At 33.2% G+C, this 20,145-nt stretch overlaps 1 protein-coding gene across 2 annotated transcripts; it reads right to left on the reverse strand.

Moving 5' to 3' along the window:
- Positions 1-13,504: 13,504 nt before the first annotated feature.
- Positions 13,505-17,083, reverse strand: LOC111901025 (G-type lectin S-receptor-like serine/threonine-protein kinase At4g27290). Of its 2 annotated transcripts, none has more exons than XM_023896893.3 (7): positions 15,475-17,083; positions 15,231-15,362; positions 14,967-15,106; positions 14,563-14,773; positions 14,230-14,467; positions 13,997-14,147; positions 13,505-13,922 (listed from the first exon to the last, which is right to left on the reverse strand). In XM_023896893.3, exons 1-7 carry the CDS (start codon positions 16,769-16,771, stop codon positions 13,614-13,616), a joined length of 2,478 nt encoding a protein of 825 aa, XP_023752661.1. In that variant the 5' UTR covers positions 16,772-17,083; the 3' UTR covers positions 13,505-13,613. The 2 variants fall into 2 exon arrangements, with proteins under 2 accessions (XP_023752661.1, XP_023752660.1); XM_023896892.3 differs by having other exon boundaries at positions 15,231-15,389.
- Between the last annotated feature and the right edge of the window lie 3,062 nt (positions 17,084-20,145).

A 20,145-nucleotide genomic window follows, 5' to 3' on the forward strand; every position in this document is an offset into this window, starting at 1 on the left:
TTTCAAGAACTTGTGGGTGAGGGAGAATAATTGGAGGAGGTGGAGGAAGTGAAGCATGATGTTGAGGGACACCATCTTCAAGAGATTTGGGAAGATCATAGTTGTCTGAACCAGACATCTATAATGGGAGAAAATCAAGTTACTTGATTCAAAGTCCTTAATATAACACCCTATATGAAATATTAAGGCTAGGACCCAACACAATATTTTATAACTTGGAAGAGGGATGCCGTAATCCAAGCTATAAAATATTTGAAGGTAGGTGAATGACGATTCACCAATTTCCACCATAAAAAACGAAATAATTTATTAGGTTTTAATTGGATTTGAAATTCCTAGATCTTTTGAGATTCATTGAACTTTTCAATGGCATGTTTCAATCTCGAGTGTACCCTCTCAAATTTTGTGACTGGGATGCCGAGGATCACAAAACAAGGTGTGAATAACCATACCAATTCACTTGGTACCCTTAATATTATCACCTAATCAATGTGCCGGTTAACCACACACACTCCATTGATCTATGACAAACATTAAGTCACCCTTCGTGATCCTTACTAGTCCAAGTTAGTGTGTCGGTTAACCACACACGCTCCACCAACGACTTGGTAAGGTACAAAGTGTGAATTCCATGGGCTAGCACCAAATTCACATTTTTCCTGAAGTAACTAAGATTGGGAATTAAATAAAAAAATATTTAGTTACTTTATAATAATCATTATACTTTTAATGAGAATTTAAAGTCATTGTCCTACCCGTTCGGCTAACGACCCTCCACCGATCAAGCAAGCGGTGGGTGAGAGTGGACACCCATTAAGTCGCCATTTTATAGGCAACAACCTTATACCCACCTTATAGACCGGCTTCGTGAATGAGGCCTACTAACGGTAAAACGACTTGTTCTTATACATATACATATATATATATATATATATATATATATATATATATATATATATATATATATATATATATATATAATTAACCATTAATGTTATAAATAGTATAAGTGTTGAATTTTAACTTTTAAAATTTAAGTGTTGGAATTAAAGTTTATTAAAGTATGTGAAACTTTTCCAAATTCCAAAACTTGAGGGCAAGTTTTCAAACTATTCAAAACTAATTAATTCCATGATTTATGTGTTTAAAGTAGTTTTAATCCAAAAACTCTTCAAGTTCCATAACTTGAGGACAAGTTATGGAAGATTTTAAACTAATAAAAGAATTACTTTTCTTTATTTTATAACTTATGGAATTAATTAAGGTTACACTTTATTTATATATTTATTAATGAAGTGACTCTTGAACCTCCATAACTTAAGGACAAAACTCTTCATCTTTTGTAACCATCCAAAACTTTTCATTTCATAACTTATGAATTAAAGGTTCATAAAATGAAGACTCTTCATTTTATGTAACTTATGTGTTTTTAATGTGTGTTAAAGAAAAGTGACCTTTGGATATCCATAACTTGAGGACAAATTATGGACTCCATTAAAACACATAAATGATCAAGAATTAATTCCAAACAATTCAGCAAATAATTCCTATCATCTTCTAAATTCATAAGAACATGAACATGATCATCAAAATTTCAAGAATTATATGAACACATAAAAATCATGGAATTTTGATATATGCTATTGTAAATGGATTAGAACAACCATTACACCAAATAAAACAAGTTTTAAAACACCAAAACATTTTAGGGTAATATTTCTAGTCCATTTCCAGCAGCACAAGTCGAAATTCTGTTTTTTTTATTATTATTATTATTTTGCATCAAGTATCAAACAAGCAAGCCTAGGCTCTGATACCACTGTTGGGTTTTGAGCAATCTAACACTTCCTAAGTGTGCATGCAACCCTAATAAACCTTGGATCTATGTTTGTCTAAATACATGCAAAATAATAATTTTCCAAGGCTCATAACCTATCTAACATGGCATGGGGAACATTTCAACATAAAAGAGTTAGAAGAGACTACATACCTTTATTGATGAGTTTGGTTCTTGAGGAGTTTGAGGGCCAAGCACCAATAGTGTGAATGCCTCAAATGGAATCACAAAACACCACAAACTCTTGGAAAACTTTGAGAGAGAATACACACTTGTATTTTCGGCCACACACAAGCACACACACACTAGTTCACTAGTTTTCATTTCATGCTCCATAAGCATGCTTATATAGTGTGCATGGTTAGGGTGAAACCCTAATAACCCATGACCTTTCCTTTTCCAAGGATCCATGGGTTAAAAGCTCCATGGATCATCCATGGACTTCCATCCAAGCCTAGCCCATTAACAAATGAGTGTTAGCCCACACCATATAAAACAAATAGCCCATAATCTAATTAGTCTTCCTTTTAATCTCTAAATTAATTGATAATTAATTTAAGAGTAAAACTAATTAAATAACATGAATTCATATTAATATATTATAACTTATAATATATTAATAATCATATGTGTATAACTCTCATAAAATTATCCATAAATAGTTCGGGTGAGATGCAACCCAAATGGACCATGCCGGGTCAGGTCAAGTATATACCAAATAAGTTATGGACTTAGACACCTTATCCAACATATTCGTCTAGTAAATAAACCAACCATGCTTCCGTGGATGCCACATGTTTCTGCTGCCAAGGGAAAGGGAAATGGATACGAAGCTGCCCAAAGGAACTGAAGAGTCTAAGAGATGGAAGAGTCAAGAAGTATGGCTCTGCTTCAGGTACCAAATCCACTATCTCACTCCATTCAATTGCTATTCTTTATACATAATGTGATAAGATTACATTTGAATGTTTTGCAAAATTAGAGAAAAGAGAGGAAGTTTGATGGAAGAGCAAGATGAGTCTGATCACGAAGAAATGGATTACGATCGTATGGATTCAAAGATCAGATTTTGAGCTTAGGAAGTTATGATAGATTTGTTAGGAGTATTTGATTACATAGTTTTTCAGTTGAATTTTGTATTGTAAGGACATGTTTTCCGCTGCTTTTATGAATAAAATAAATTTTGGTTTTATCTTATTTGTTTATCCTTACAATGGCATATGTGAAAAATTGATGTTTATGTACTTCTATTATTAGCAAGATGGATTTGATTCTTAATTAGGTTATTTATGGAAGTGTCTAGAGTTTACCAAATAGGGAGAGTTTTTCATCGCCCAAGTTTCAAGTGGAAAGGAACTTGGAATCGTATAACAAGTATTATATGATGAATGGAAACTTTCACATTTGGGAAATTTGGACAAATTCCTTGACAAAGTGTTAATTGAAGGACTAAGAGATCAAATACACTAGGTCGTATGTTGATCAAGTCTACCACAAGAGTAACAAAGATATTTGTCATGATTTACTAAATTTTAGTGAATATGGTTATACCTATAAGATTGAGTATCATTCTGGGTTGATCAATAGCAGAACGAATAAGAAGAATTAAGTAGGCAGAAAGATAAAAGTTTCTCTCTTCTAAGAAGAAGGGAGAGTACCTTTTATTATCTTTTATTATAGGTCTTAATGATTAAGAACCTTATCTCAATTGATCCTCTAAGTGAGTCTTAGTACAATTTGTATGTCTAAAAACAGGAATCAAGAATTGTGGAAATGGTTAAATCAAGAAGCCAATCATACTTCGTTCCAACATCAAGTCTTAGAGTTATACTCCAAGATTGTGAATTGAGTGACAAGTCTTAAGAAGGTTTATAACATTCATCAAATGTGGAATTTGGAAAAAGGATTTTCTTATTCTTGCACATTTGAAATTGGTAAGTTGTGATGTCTTGGATAAGACGAAGACCAACTAGGACCAATTATGTGAAGTGTTTTTCTAGATAAAAGCTACACTAACTCTTGAATATCCTTTTGTCAAGAAATGTTTCTTGACAAGAGAATCTTATATGTCAAGGAGTCAGTGGGAGTCTTAATGGTCTTGAAAGGTTTCAAGAACAAATCAAGAATAAACCTTATCAATCATCACTAGCACACGACTTGAGGTTTACAACCTATCGTGTTGACACTAATTTTGTTTCTGTGCCATTTCAATTAAGTTAATTATGCATGTGAGTTCTACGAGTTCTCAATGGATCGTATAGGGGCAAGGCACCTTGTTCAATGGAAAGTACATTGAAATGAAAGGGTGGGCTACTCAATAACTTGGAAGTAGTGGTGGGACCCTTGATGGCAAGAAATTAAGAAGAACAAGTTCTATCCATAAGAGTTTGGATTTGTCACTGACATTATCTTGTGATTATGGTTATGACGAATTCACATGGATGGGAACGTATACACCACAAAATCTAAGTGTCATAAGGTTTCTTTCATTCATGAGAATGATTGTGAGGAAATTATTTCACTAAGAGAGATTTTGAAGATAGCATTATGTAATTTGGATTTCTCAAATGCAACTATGATTGTGGCATACCTCTTCATATTTCGAATTGTGGGAAATGGCAAATGGGTCTGAACATTTTACACTTGTTGATATGAGTCCTAGAATCGTTTAGACATATACATATGAGATGTCCAAGGAAAAGTGTATGAATTTGAGAAGCTTAGATAAAGTCTTATCGAAGCATCAAGTATTAGAAATATGAACTTAAGAAATTGTTTTCTAGAAGTTCAGCTGATTTCTGAATACATGTCGAAGGTAGTGGGAGCATAAGTGTTATGTTGGTAAAGAAATAAGCATCATGTAAGTGGGAGCATGATTATTATGGTAAGTATTGCAAGTTAGCAATATTAGTTATAGAAAACAAGAGTTATACTTTGCAAAGTTGTAAGAGTTGAAAAGTTGTTTTTCTATAATTAAGGGAGAGAATATTGTACTTCGTTCAAAATCTAAAGCTTAGATTGAGAAATTTTAATAAATTTAGTCAAAGGATACATAGTGTCTTCTTAAATTTCGATTATGATTACGGTATTCCTCTTCATATTTCGAATTGTAAGAACGTGACACATAAAATATTATGGCAGAAGATTGATAGAGTATCGTATCTTTATGTAAGACATTATGCATCGTGTCCCATACGCTTCGGGTAAAGGATCGATTGCAAATGCTATAATATTTGACCATTTTAAATTTTTCCAAATGTCTAGCGCATTAAGAGGGAAAAAGGACAAGAATTGGTATTGACTAAGATAATTAAACAACTATCAAAGGACGATCTAAAGTTCGCTGAGGATTGGTCGCTTGTGAGTAGTTGGAAGTATGGTATTGAATGGACCATATCGACATTATTATGAATAGATAAGATTCTATTAAGAATGAGTTGTCATATGGTAAATATGGAAATGTTTCCATAATTGGGAGTTAAAAATTAAGAATTTATGTCTAGATTAGAAAATTTTATGCAAAAGGATGTTCAAAGGAATGTACTTTGAGTGAGAGACATCACATCTATAAAATGGTTCCATAACAATTTTGATAGAGTACCTTGTGATTTCATTGGCTGAGTCTTTGTGATTTTTGGGCCGTGACTTCACAAGAGGATCATTGCATAAAATATTAGAATTTGACATATTCTATAAATGGAAAGAATTTGATATTCATGTACTTATGATAAGAACTGGGAATTGTGAAATAAGTATGACTGAAAAATGTGTTCATTTGATCTATTTCATAAAGTATAGACCATAGGAAACCAAAGTGTGCATGCTTGGAGCATGGGACAATTGTGGTTATAATTCGAGTTATAAAGTTGATTATTTGAAACGTTAAACAATAGATAATGAGTAATCAATATGGTGATTAAATAAAAGTGTTTTATTTATACTCAAGGGTTTGGGACTATATAGGATTAGTATTACTTTTGTGTTTCACTTTGCATGTTTTGACTTCCTGAATAATTAATTATTTCATAATAATCAAATTATTCGAATGGTCTACAGTCGTTCATATGTTGGAAGTAGGTATGAATGAAGACTGTCATGAATTGGTTTTTAGATTGTCTAAAATGTATTAGACATAGAAAAGGTTTGCTGCAACGTTCATGAGTGCTTATGAATATGATTTTGAGAATTGGATTAAACCCACGCTCACTTAGATTGCTTCATGGATTTTATCACGAGCGATTGGTGAGACGATAATATCTTGTATTCTTGAAACCGAGATGTGTAAGTTGTATCTTGCGAATCGGTTGCACATTGATAATATGTAAACGCACCAGTAACTTGGTGTTATAAAACTTATTGTTGTCTGTGATTTGGTGAGTGAGTGCAAGCAAACATTGAGTCAAAGTTTATCCGTTCCTTTTACCTAAAGTGGGATAAAAGTGATATCTGTGGGCCCCTCGATGATTTAGTGATGACAAACGTAAATGCTCGTCCGGGCTAGGGCTAATTTGATTTGTTCAATTAGTGAGTCGTCGTAAATCGGAAATCGAGAAACAACACATAGACTAAGAGAATGATTTCAATCCATGTCTCACGTCTATACGATATCTGGAATGGAGGAATATATGATCCCTTATCTAAAGGACTACTGATAAGATCAGAGTTCGACAGCGTCTTTGAGAGCTACGATTGCTAATCGGGTTGTACTTACTATTATAGTTACTAGACTTATCCAAGTAGGAGACTGTTGGATTAGTGTCTAAGCCCGTAACCATATTTGGTAAGTACATGACCCGATTGTGCATGGTCCTTTTGGGTTGCCTTCACCAAAGCAACTTGACTAGAGAAATAATAGAGAAAGAGGTTATTATGATTTATTAATATGTTATAAGAATAATATATTAAAGGAGAAATCATATTTGTTTAATTAATATTGGTCAATAATTAATTAAGAATTAATTTTATGATCAAGTGTAATTAATTAAACTAGAGGGTTGAATTGTAATTATGTGATAGTTGCAAAATAGGGCAATGGTTATCCTTGTTAAAGGATGGACGAATTCAAGGATAAGGATATCCTTGAAATCGTCCAAGGCCCAAGAGATAAGGGTTTTTTCAAGGCTTATCTTGTGGTTGCTTGGTGGGCAAGTAACTGGATAAGGATAAGGACTGAAACCCTAATCCCAACCCTATATAAAGATCCCTTGGCTAATGAAATTCGTCCATGCCTTCCCAAGGGTTCCTAGGGATGAAATTATATACCTCTCCTCTCTCTCTTTAGCCTCTCCGTTTGCTCTTGGTGTTTGTGAGCCATTAGAGGTACTACACTTGTGGTACTTGCTTTCAAGACTTAGGGTTTGAAGATTTGAGTTGTTATTGCAATATAACAACAAGAGGTATGTGATCTAACCTTCTATGTGTATTTCGAAAATACTAGGGCATATTAGGGTTTCTATATGTGTTCATAATGTTGTATATATCTAATAGTGATAACATAGATCCAACTCTAGGGTTGCATGCACACATAGGATTGTTTGTATAAAACCCATCAGAACCACCCTAAGGGCCCAATGGGCCAAAAAAAATTAATTGTTGGTCCTCATAATTTCGAAACAAGGTTATAAATGGGCCAAGCTAATCCATCTCCTTTCTCTTTAGCCCACTTTCGACCAAGATAAAGAAAAAGAAAAAAAAAAGAAAAAGATTAATGGGAGGATGCATGGATTAAGCACTTGACAACTCACAATTGTACAAAAAATATCTAGAAGATCACAAACATCCATAAGGCTTATTACCATCTATGCATAATCTTTCTCCCTTCCTCTCTTTATTATTCTCGGCCAACACCAACATCTCACCACCTTCATTTCTTTTCAAAATCATCTCATGAATCCTCTCAAGAATACCTCTCCTTCATCAATATTTTCGAGACATTGTGTGGATCTTCAAAAGGTTCTCATCTAGATCATCACTCTTTGGTAAGTTGTTATCATATTTAAGTCTTTGATTTTCATCCTTAAGCTAAGAACACTCTCTTATGAAGCTTCATTCCATGGTTTAACACCTTAGAAACTTCATAAGCTCAAAAACTACCTCAAGAAAACTTGTTAGGACCAAAAATCTCTTCATTTCTTCTTCAAAACCGAAACATCAAAGCAAAGGTGAGTTCATACCCCCCTTGTTTTTGGTTTTCATATGATTTTTGGTGAAGAATGCAAGTAAAATGTGTAGATTTATGTGTTATATGCATCTCTTGTAAGATTTCTTAGTTTATATTGTAAAAATGTGTTAGATCTTAACAAATCTCGACATTTTAAATAACATTAATTATAGATCCATGAACTAAGACACTTTATACATCATATTATCAAGTTAAAAGTGGTTATATGTTTAAGATATAAAAGTTTAAAACAAAAACCTTGTTAAGGGTCAAAATTGTCAAGAAAACAAAAGATAAGGGCAAAAAGTGACATTTATGTTTTTATAGGGACCAAACGGGTCCTACTTGTATAAAAAGGGGTTTCTATGATAAACATAGCTTCCAAAGGGCCAAAAATGTAAATTTTAGCTTAATGGGCCAAATATTTGGGCCACACAGTTTTGGGCCCAAATTTGCGAAAAAATGGAAGTTTTGAGATTCAAAATGTTATTTGACCAAAGTTTGAGTCATAAATGTAAATAAACCAAATTTAGGGGTGAAAATAACATTTATTTCTAAATTGGACCAAAAATGTAACTTTTATCAAAATTGGGCCGAAAGTGTCAATTTTTACAAACATAAGGCTAAAAATGTGATTTTCTGCAAAACTAAGCCATAAATGTAAAAATATATTTTTAGATTAAATCCATGATTTTCTAAACATTTGGGACGAAATTACAAATTTTTAGAAATTATGGACTAAAGTGTTATTTGTACACAACTTTGGGCCTTAATTGAAAATTTGAGACTTATTGGCCAAGAACGTCGTTTTTACAAAAAGACGACTTTTATATTCAATCTGGTAAACATCGAGCTAAAGCAAACAACGAAATAATAACAAATAGACGAAATACATCAATAACAATTTTATTGGGCCTATTATTCACATTACATGGCCAATGGGCCTTAAGGGCCCATTTAAGTGTATATTGAACCCAATATTTTCAATGCCATGTTTATTGGACCTTGTGACCCATTTACATGTTAATTTGGACCTGAGTTATGGGTCATATGTTTTTTGGGCCTTGGTGGTCCACTTGCAAGCCTATTGGGCCCAAATTACCCTCTTACATGTTGTTGGGCCTTTGTGGTCCATGTACATGCTAATTGGGCTTGGACTGAAATTCACACACTTAGTAGATCATGACTATACCTTTACATAATCATTGAACTTCGTATACTTATATATGTACCTTTTGAATATGAAAACATACAACATGCACGTGAACATTAAACATAATACAAAGGGTTGAGAATCTAGTGAGACATGTCGGTTGGAACCTCTGAGTGTACAATCGTAGCCTATAGTTATAACCAAAGTTTATTGGAGGAAGAGAATGAGTTTGTGTATAGATCTATATGGGGTAACCCCCCATACCTTAGTTGTTCGCCACATCTAGACTAGGCCAGTCTAGGGCGACAAACCTTACCTACATCAAAACTGGCGCCTGAAAACGCCAAGACGGGGGAATTAGTCATTATCAAGCATGGTTGTAACGGTTCACTTAGAGACTAACTTCATCAAAGATTTCAGTATATTTATACAAATCTAGATGACACTAAAAACATACATACATCGATACTCGGTCTTGGGATTTTATGACTACTATACTTTTGTATGCAGAAAATATCAGATTTTCTGGGATAAATACATTTATACATTAGCTTTTACTTGCAACATAAAATAAAGGGTTTTTATCTGGATTACATTTTTTGTTTATTTATACATTCCAAAAGCAGCAAACACATGCATTAATACTTGATTTGGCACATTATTTTCAAACCACTTTACATAAAATATCGGATTTTCTAGTGTTTTACGAACCCTACAAAACATTTCAATCAAACATGCTTATGAACTCACCAACATTATATATGTTGACGTTTTCAAAATAACTTGTATTCTCAGGGAATCCTTAAGTAGAAGAATCACAAGAATATGGGATTTTGTTTTGTGTGTTGTTAAACATCTTACCTTGAATGTTTCGGTCATGTAATTTAAAAGATTGTACTTGATGTAAACAATGACAGTTGTAGATGATGATGTTATGTTTCATTTATACTCATTGTAATGATATTTCAAGATGAAGTCACGCACAAGCGCCCGGGACATTTCCGATGTCTGGTTCGGGGGTGTGAGAGTCTTTTATTCAAGTCAGTAACAGTTCAAGTAAACATACCAGTAAACTATAATAGGTATAGTTTTGGGGTTCAGTACATACTATAACGAGAAACAGAAAGAACATAGTATAAAGAGAAACAGGGAGGAACATACTATACACTAGAACAGAAGGAGCATACTATAACAAGAAAAAGATAACAATAATGTGAAACCACTACTTCACAACTTAGCAATATACTTGCTAGGTTGCGTTTTGTAATCAGAGTCTCCTGGAGGGAGAGAATAAATTTGTGTATAGATCTATACGGGATTGACACCCCACACCTTGCTACTATCTATAGTGTGACTTGCAAGTCTACGGATGACAAATGTCACATCAGTTTTGACGCCATTAGGTCGTCATGTTAAACACGTGTCGTATCAGTATGATTACAGTCATCTCACATTTTAACCTTAATTAACAAACTAGTTTTAATGTAGTAAGTGCTTTAGTAATTACTTATACAATATTATTGAATACTTTCACTTTCCCATTACATTCATATAGTGATCTTCTCCCATAAAAAGTAATGCAAACTATTTTATAGTAAAGATAGTCTTAAACTTGGGAAAACTTACAAAAGACAAACATTACAGTCTGCGTCTTAGTACATTCACTTATAAAGGGGCCTATAATGCTAACTTTATGATTCCTTAGTGCATACATCAGGGATATATATTAATCGGGTCCGGCAGACAGTAGGATGTGTGTTTTCCGCTTCATTTCTTGTTCCTTGTTTGGTTGTGGGCTTAGAGCATATGCACCCAGTCTACTATCTATCCGATCTTAGTTATATATATATATATATATATATATATATATATATATATATATATATATATATATATATATATTCATATATTCCGTATACACCAAGTAATCATAAGGAGTACCAGCTATGGGTCAAGTCGTAGTATACAAATTCAATACATCATTTTTCTAGTACAAAAACATACTTTTTAGATAGAACACGCAGTAGACTAAACTAGAAATTTATCTGTAAAAGGGTTTAATTCATTTTATTAAACCAGTAAACCTTAAAGGACATTTAGTGGTTAATTCTATAATACCTTAGTTTATACATCAGGGTTATATATAATTATCATCCGATGGGTAGTTAGATGTGTGATATCCGCCTTACTTCATGTTCCTTGTTTGGTTGTGGGCTTAGGACAGATTTACACAATTAACTATCCGTTCGATATTAGATTATATATAACTAGTATAAACTAAGTGATTATAGAAAGAACTATTGTGGTCACTATTTTTACTAAACGAAATAAGGGTTTTTCTTAAAGAATGTTTTCATCAAATATAAAGGAACTATTACGGTGAATTTCGTGAGTACCAAGTGAATATACCAGGGTTATATAAAACGAAGACCTAACAAAAAATGGGATGTGTGACTTCCGCCTCATTTCCTGTTCCTTGTTTGGTTGTGGGCTTAAGGCAAATTCACACAATCGATTGTTTGTTTACTCTGGGTTTTATATATCTTGTATCCATTTAGTACTCATAGAAAGGATTGTAGAGCCATTTTTACTTAAATTCCATCATATGAGAAGATATAGGATCTTCTGGAGGAACAGGCGAACTTTTCTAAAAGAACTTACAACTTACTTTACATCACTAAAATACTTATGAACTCACCAGCTTAAATGCTGATCTACTGTTTAAAAATAACTTGTATTCTCAGGGAACTAGTAGACAAGTACGCACTTTGGGATTCAGAAGACGAAGTATAGTAGCTTCATGTCTTATTTTGTTATTTACTTTTGGATTTAATCTTTTGTGAATTACTACTTGTAAACACTTTAATATTAATACAATGGTTGTTTCTTACTATGATGGCTATGATACATGTGTTGTGATACTAAACATGACGTCCTCCGCCCCCGAACTTTTCCGCCGTTCCGGTTTGGGGGTGTGACAACAAGCACAAGTCATACTGAATCTCAAGGAAATATGGAAAAAGCCCCAAAATTCCTCATTAACAAGATCTAAACAACATGATGAGCAAGATGATGACTTTTACCTTCCAACAGAAGCTCCAAGTGAATGAATACTGGATCTCATAGCCTTTCCTTGATCCTTGCTTGAATCGCACTTCTTCTCTTCCAATGATTCACCAATACACTCAAATATTATCTCAAACACTCTCTCTTAGCTCAAATGGCCATTTAGGGTTTCACATAAGGGAGTTGGGTAGCTGGTGAGGCGGAAATAAGGACATAAGTTCCTTTAAATAGGACCCAATCCCGGAGATTTAGGGTTTCATCTCACAACGTCAACTCGACAAGTCGGCTCTCTGGCTCGTCGAGTCGGTCTTTAAACACGCATGCTCTCAACTCTACTCGACAATTCAAACACCCAACTCGTCGAGTCACTCATTAAATAAATAAATAAATGTATAAATAAATGAAGTACCTGGGAGTCGGGATGTTACATTCGTGACACATGCGCTTCATTTTCAGGGATGATGTTGCACACATGAAAAACACAAGAGCTCATGTTCATGACAATACGCTCCATATATTTTCACATGGGTAATAAGCCAAGTCTAAGTCTCAAGTAAGCATGTTAACCTTCAAAAAATCAACACAATTCCAACTAGTTTCAAGTAGGCCTTGTCCTAGAAATTTACTCGTGATTTTCTATGAGGCGCAACACCAAACACCTACCATCCATCTATCTCACTAGTCTAGGACCAATTACCCTCTTATAACTTAAACATGCTTCTAGTATCGGCAACCAAGGCCATCGGCCACCCATTCCATGTAAAACTTGAATGGCCTCCTCTATTCCAGAAGCACCACCACCATTTTCAAAGCAATGCGAGATTGATGGTTCGAATACTCCCAATGTCAAGATTGTCTTTTTTCTTCGCGACTGGAGGCGTTTTTTCCAAGCAACCTAAGTACTTTTTTTCTATTTGAGCCGCCTTCCTAAAAATATTGTTGTGCATACTTTCTAGACAATTGATCGCAATGCTTGGGGATTTGAAAAAGGAAACTAAATTGGTACCAAGGCCGCCCCGGACAACCTTGTATAAGATTAATCTTCCGCCAAATGAGAGGTTTCACGCCTTCCACATACAGATTTTTGTTTAATTAAATTTGTTAATTAACGGTTTCCAATTTGATTTAATTCAAAGTCTACAGTGATTAATGAAAAACTATAAGTGATGGGAGGAGATCAATTAAAAACAAATTTATTCCCCATTTCAATGTTATCTTCAACAAAAGAAATAAGAGATACTAATCATACTATAGAACCATATACTATAAATATCTCAAGAGTACAATCTCACAACAAAACCAGTATGGTAGATAAGTTATAGATGTCCATATATTTGAAGGTATTAATAAGAACCAAAAAAAGAAAAAACCTAATGTTGAAGCTATGTATGTTCTATCTATCGAGCGACTATCTCTGTTACAGTTAAACCGTTAGTTGAACTTGTTGGGCAAGTGCTTGACGAAGAGAAATCCCCACCAAGTAAGTTCCTTTCTGTGAAAAATGCCGGCTGCTTAGGTTTTAGCAATGCACCCTCGTTGGCCAACATTACAACAATCGATGACATGCTTGGCCTATCTTTTGGGCTTTGTTGAACACACAACAAGCCCACTATAATTGATCTTATAGCTTCCGATGAATTAACTGATTGGCCTAAAGCTGTATCAATGAGCTCCATTAACCTGTCTTCATTATGCATTCTCCAAGCCTGGATATAATGTAGAAATAGTTAGAGGACTATATTCACAAATCAATAGAGTAGTTTCTGGCCGGTGAACTTACATGTCCAATGAGGTTATTGTCATGCTCTGGATGAATGAATCCTCGATTTTTCTTCCCACTCACAATCTCCAACACTAAAACACCAAAGCTAAATACATCTGATTTTATTGAGAAAACACCATCTAGTGCATACTCAGGCGACATGTAACCACTGCAATCAGAAAAATGCTTGTAAGAGTAAAAATATAGATAAGAAAAGTAGAACGTATACACATTTGGATTAGCTAGCTTACTATGTGCCAACAACTCTCTCGGTGTTTGCTTGAGTCTCGTTTCCTTCAAAACTTCTAGCCATGCCAAAGTCTGATATCTTAGGGTTCATATCCAGATCAAGTAGAACATTGCTAGCTTTAAGATCTCTATGGATGATTCTTAATCGTGAATCTTGATGTAGATAAAGAAGTCCTCGAGCAATTCCTTTGATAATGTTGAAACGCATACTCCAATCAAGTAGCATGCTTCGTGTCTTGTCTGTCAAACATGAAGGTTAATTTAGTTATTTTTCTGTGAACTGTTAGTTCCTAGCTAAATGTTGAATTAATAGCAATTAATTATGTGATTCTGACCAAATATACTCGAGTCTAAGCTTCTGTTTGGCATGTATTCATATATCAACAACCTTTCGTCTCTTTGTATGCTACATCCTAGGAGTTTAACAAGATTTCGGTGCTGAAGTTTTGAAATGCAAATGACTTCATTCTTGAACTCATCAATTCCTTGGCTTGAAGTTTTAGATAAACGCTTAACTGCAATCTCCAATCCTTCTTCTAGCATACCCTGGAGGCCATCATTCGACATGTAAAAAACCATAGGAACAATGAAGATGAATTTCATCCTTTTCTTTTTGTACAAGTGGAATTCTTATACTCCACGGATTGTATTTCTTGTTATTATACGTAATCAATCTCAACATACAATTTTGAGTGTTATTATTCTTGGAAGACTTTATGCAATCACACACTTTTGTTACCTTATAAACTTGTCCAAATCCACCTTCTCCAATTTTATTTTCCAATGAAAAATTAGCGGTAGCTTTAGCTATTGTAGAAAAGTTAAACAATGGTAGCTCCATGGCATCTCTCTTGCTCTCACCGACATGTAAGAATTCCCCTGTTCAACAGTAATAAAGAATATTCTTCAAGAACTGATCATATTACTCTAGTCTCTAGTTTACTTCTTTTTATTATATTCCCACCAATTTACTCTCTAATTGCATATACTATAATTTTCTTACCTTCTCTCGTTGGTTGTGGATGATGTCTCTTTCTCCATTTATACCAGAACCATGTAGAGCTCAGGCCTATCAGAAGAACCCCCAGAAAAACTACAGGTAAGATGATTTTGATGTTTGCCCTTCCTTTCTTCTCTGAAAACGATTGAGCAGAAGTAACAACTATGAAAAAAGTAAATTTAGTAGAAGGTAGATATGTCATAAAAACTAGTATTCAAGTTTTGTTTTTGTAAAAAGAGATCTTAACCTAATTCCGAGTAAGCCATTCTTACAAAGATATCCTGACCATTGCCCTCAAAGGAGACTCTCATGTCCTTGAGTTCACTGAACCACAGTAAGCAGCCACTTCCTTTCTGTCTGACGTCTGTATTTGCATAGGCCGTACAACTACAATTCTTCAAGCATTTTGCTTCACATTCTTTCGTCGTCATGCTCATGTTAAACCATGAACTCTTTGTATCAGGCAATTTCAAATTAGAATACTTAATAAACCCATCGGTTCCGTTTTTGCAATCCAATGGTGTTCGCCTCACACAACCACCCGACCAATTTGCTCTCTCCCATCCGTTTTGGTTTCTGGGCACGAATCTTCTCTCATCTAAACAAACACATATTTGTGTGGTCGAAGCAGTGCATGCTCCATAAGCCTGACAGATGTTGTATGTATCACAGATATCTTTTGGTAATTGCAAGGTAAGCTGCCATGTCTTACCATCTTCCCACACCCGACGTTCTAGCTGGCCAAATGAATTCAAAGTGACCCTTGACACGACAGAACTGTCAACAAGAAAATATCTGTAAACCACCTCCGTTTCATTGATAATCATATCTGGTTTAATGATATTCCGGTTGAACCCAGAACCCGCACTAAACCATACACCATTCCATGGTCCAGCTCGGAACTTGACTGATGTGCCTTGTTTTAGTAGATTCTGAGGATAGCCGCTTGTGTCGGTGCTCCACGTGAACTCACCTGGAGCTGGGTCTTGATCACTCTTCCATGACGATAGTTTCCATTTCTTCCCCGTCAAGAAATTTCTCCCAAACTGCATGACAGGTAGAAGTGTATCAGTTGGATTATCAAAACTCTGCCACAGAATCTTGTCGTTGATTCCTTCTTTGACAACTAGATTTCCGGTGTCATCAAGTTGTACAATTGCGTTGGCTGATGAGGTTGAATTGGATGACCAGACTACATCATTGGGGCCCTTCATGAGGACGAGATTTCCGGGAGAGACGATTTTCAGTGTGCCGGATGATGAACCGTTGACTGGGAAGTCTCTGTTGGCAACCCAAACCACCGTTTGAACAGAGATTTTCTTGTACCATATACCAACGTATTTGTTCTCAGAGCTTCGTGGCTTGAAAAACCCCAACTCAAATATTCCGGCTGGTGAGACCAACGTGTCTGCTTCTGTCAAGAACCTTGAATCTGAAATGAACTCAATTTCAGCGGTGTGGATTTTCTGAATGTGGAGTGAGACAAGTAAAAGAGCAAATATCGTTGCTTCCGCCAATAGAAACCTCTCGCTCAAGCTCCTCATTGCCTTATGTGTTGTTAGTATCTTGATCTTGTCTTGATCTTGATAATATAACGTAGGAATCTCCTCAAATGAAAAATTAAAGTTTTTTTTTTTTTTTTTATTTCAAACTTTTATTTAATTTGTCATATTTTATTTTGTAACTATATTAAATTAATTTTTTTCTACATGTCATTTTATTCTATGAGTTTTTATATTGTATTAAATTTTTCATAATATTTTAATGTAATAATTGCAATAAATGTACTAATAAACCGATATCAATTTATTAATGAACTTATTTTTTTATTTTAAAATTTTCAAATTAAAGTTCATTGGTTTCTTTTATTTATTTATTTAAATTATTTGTTTAAATTTAAAAGATAAAAAATATTTTATTTTTATAAATTTATTATTTGTTTTATTTTCTTATAAAGTCAAAATTTCAAATATTTTAACATTTATATTAACTTTTTTTTTAAAAATGACCAATTTAATACATAGGTTTCATAACTAGTGTTTGTATTATTTTACAAATCATTATATAAACCTTTATATATATAGAGTACTCATGACTTACTTAGCCCAATTCCAATCACAAACACTAAAATGCATAAAAAAAAAATACATTTTTAACAAAAAAATAGAATTTTCATCAACCATACAATAAAATTTTACACTAAAAACTTAATTAAATAATATTATATTAAAATAAACAATTTCATTATTATTATATAATTCAATTTATCTTATTTATTATAATAATAATAATAATAATAATAATAATAATAATAATAATAATAATAATAACTAATTAGATAATTAAATTGTTTTAGATTTTTTTTACTTAAATATATTTTAATATTTATGAAATATAAATAGAATATTTTAATTATAAAAATAAGTTCATTTGTATGAATAATTTTGATGCCTTAAGATAAGACATTTTTATAATTATATATATATATATATATATATATATATATATATATATATATATATATATATATATATATATATATATATGGAAAATTTTTAATAAAGTTCTAAATTTAATTTTTTGAACAAAAAAATCCTAATATTTTCACTTTTTTTTAATAGAAAAACCTAAGAAAACGGTTAATTTATTCACTTCATTCCTTTTTGACCTGTTCAACATGTCATGAAACCAAATTGATAATTTTTTAAAAATAATGAGATTTTTTTACAGATTTTGTCAACTTTTTTATATAATGTATAAACATATTTTTTACATATCTATATCTATTTTTACGTATTTGTGTATTTTCTAAATTTTTATATGTATATATTTACGTGTTTTTATGTATTTTAAATATATAAACATATTTTTTTACTTATTTATATGTATTTTAACCATTTTACATATTTTTATGTGCTATTTTTTATGTATTATGTATTTATATGTATTTATAAGTATTTTTACGTATTTCTATATTTTTTAAGTTTTTATATAGATGTTTATGTATTTTAAATGTATAAACGTATTTTTTACGTATTTATATCTATTTTTAAGTATGTTACATATTTTTTTAAGTATTACATATTTATGTATATTTTTTTAAAGTTTTTTGTACTGGTGTTTTTGTATATTTATGAATTTTAAATGTGTAAACGTACTGTTTTATGTATTTATATGTATTTTTTTTAAGTATTTTACATCTTTTTTGTGTGTTTTTTTAAGTATTTTACACCGAGAGTGTGCCCAAATCCCTCCAACCAAGGCTCAGATACCAACTTGCAACTTCCTAAAAATACAAGGTAAAAATTTCATTTAAAAATGAACCAAATCATTCATTCATTCATTCATTCATTACTTTAAAAAGTTAAACAATGTAATAAGTATTCTCAAAACATCAACGATATGTCACAAAGATAACACAAATGAATCTCCAAAGGATATAGTGCGATCAAGTCAGGCTCTTTCCTTTGGAACCAAAAGTACATGTAAACATTTTAAAAATAAACCGTAAACACAAAATTTTGGTGAGTTCTCGAAAATACCACATACCATACATAAGATAGTGAATGTTATGGGCTGAATCATAGTCTTACAGCAACTCTTTGCCATGGGCCAAAACATGGTCTTTCCTTGCAATGTCAAGGGCCAAATCCCGATCGTACATATAAGTGTTAGGGACAAATCTTGGTCTTTCATGCAAGTATCGTGAACATAACAAGCATCCTACATACAAGTGACAAGGGCAGATCATGGTCTCACATACAATTTCCAAGGGTCAGATCCTTGTTTTACATATAATTGTTTGGGGCCAGATCCTGGTCTTACATACAATTACCAAGAGCCAGATCCTAGTCTTACATATAATTTTTTGGGGCCAGATCATGGTCTTTCATACATATGTCATGGGCCACATCATGGTCGTCCATGAAAGTATCATAAAGATAGTTAGCATCCTACATAACATAATGAGAAAACTCACCTCAATCTGAAGACAATATAACCCATGCACTCGAGATGATAATACTGAGTCTCTTCACACTAAACATAACAAACCCTAATTATTAATTAAGGTAATAACTAACTCACAAAGAGTCTTGCTCTACAAATACTTCTCCTTTGGGCAAAAGATCATTTTTCCCTTCAAAGACTAAATCTCAACACGGTTGACCAAAATTCAAACTGTTCAAAAAGTCAACAGTCCGGCGCTACGCTCGGCATAACACATACCTATCTTCGACATAGTACATTGCTCTATGCTCGGCGTAGAGGTTCAAATGAAAAATAGAAGATTTTTTATGATAAGTTAAGCATACAGAAAGCTATGCTCAGTGTAGCTTCGTTGATGTTCAAACTATATTAAGCTCTTAATAAAAAAGGCCGACCACCTAAACTCTCAAATCTGAATCTAATGGATGTCTTAATTGATAAAGTCTCCGACTTTATCCCTTGCATGGCCAAGAAGAGAAAAAAACCAAACCCTAAGTTCATATTATCACCTTTTGCTCAAGAGCTCATGCATGCATAGATGAGAGTGTCCAAACTCTCATTTTTATGAGTCTTTCGATAGTGACCCGGATTATGATGTCATGTGTAGAATAGTAAAGATCAAGTGAATCAATCAATCATTAAGAACACAAAGAGTAAATAAAATATGTTTAAGCTCTCGTTAGATCTAGTAAACTATTACAAAGTGGGTCTTGCAATAATTCTCTCACTAGTCTAATCTCTCCAAAATGGGTCTTACATAAATGGGAGTCACTCACTTCCTATTTATAGGGAAGACTTAACCCATTACACATCAGAAAAGGGTAAACCACATCCAAGGAGAACTTTCCGCCCTAACATTCTCCCCCTCAAAGTTAGGATTGGATATCTCGACTTCAATTCCCAAACGAGCTCGCGCACGATCAAGGCCAAC

The sequence above is a fragment of the Lactuca sativa genome, chromosome 7 (assembly GCF_002870075.4).
Source record: "Lactuca sativa cultivar Salinas chromosome 7, Lsat_Salinas_v11, whole genome shotgun sequence".
Taxonomy (NCBI): Eukaryota; Viridiplantae; Streptophyta; class Magnoliopsida; order Asterales; family Asteraceae; genus Lactuca; species Lactuca sativa.

Bases quoted from the DNA above. Each gene is read 5' to 3' on its own strand.
- LOC111901025 (XM_023896892.3), bottom strand. From the start codon at position 16,771: ATGAGGAGCTTGAGCGAGAGGTTTCTATTGGCGGAAGCAACGATATTT. The intron at 15,107-15,230 runs GTAAGAAAATTA...ACTGTTGAACAG, and splicing joins TCCACAACCAACGAGAGAAG to GGGAATTCTTACATGTCGGT. The intron at 14,774-14,966 runs GTAACAAAAGTG...GATGGCCTCCAG, and splicing joins GATTTGGACAAGTTTATAAG to GGTATGCTAGAAGAAGGATT.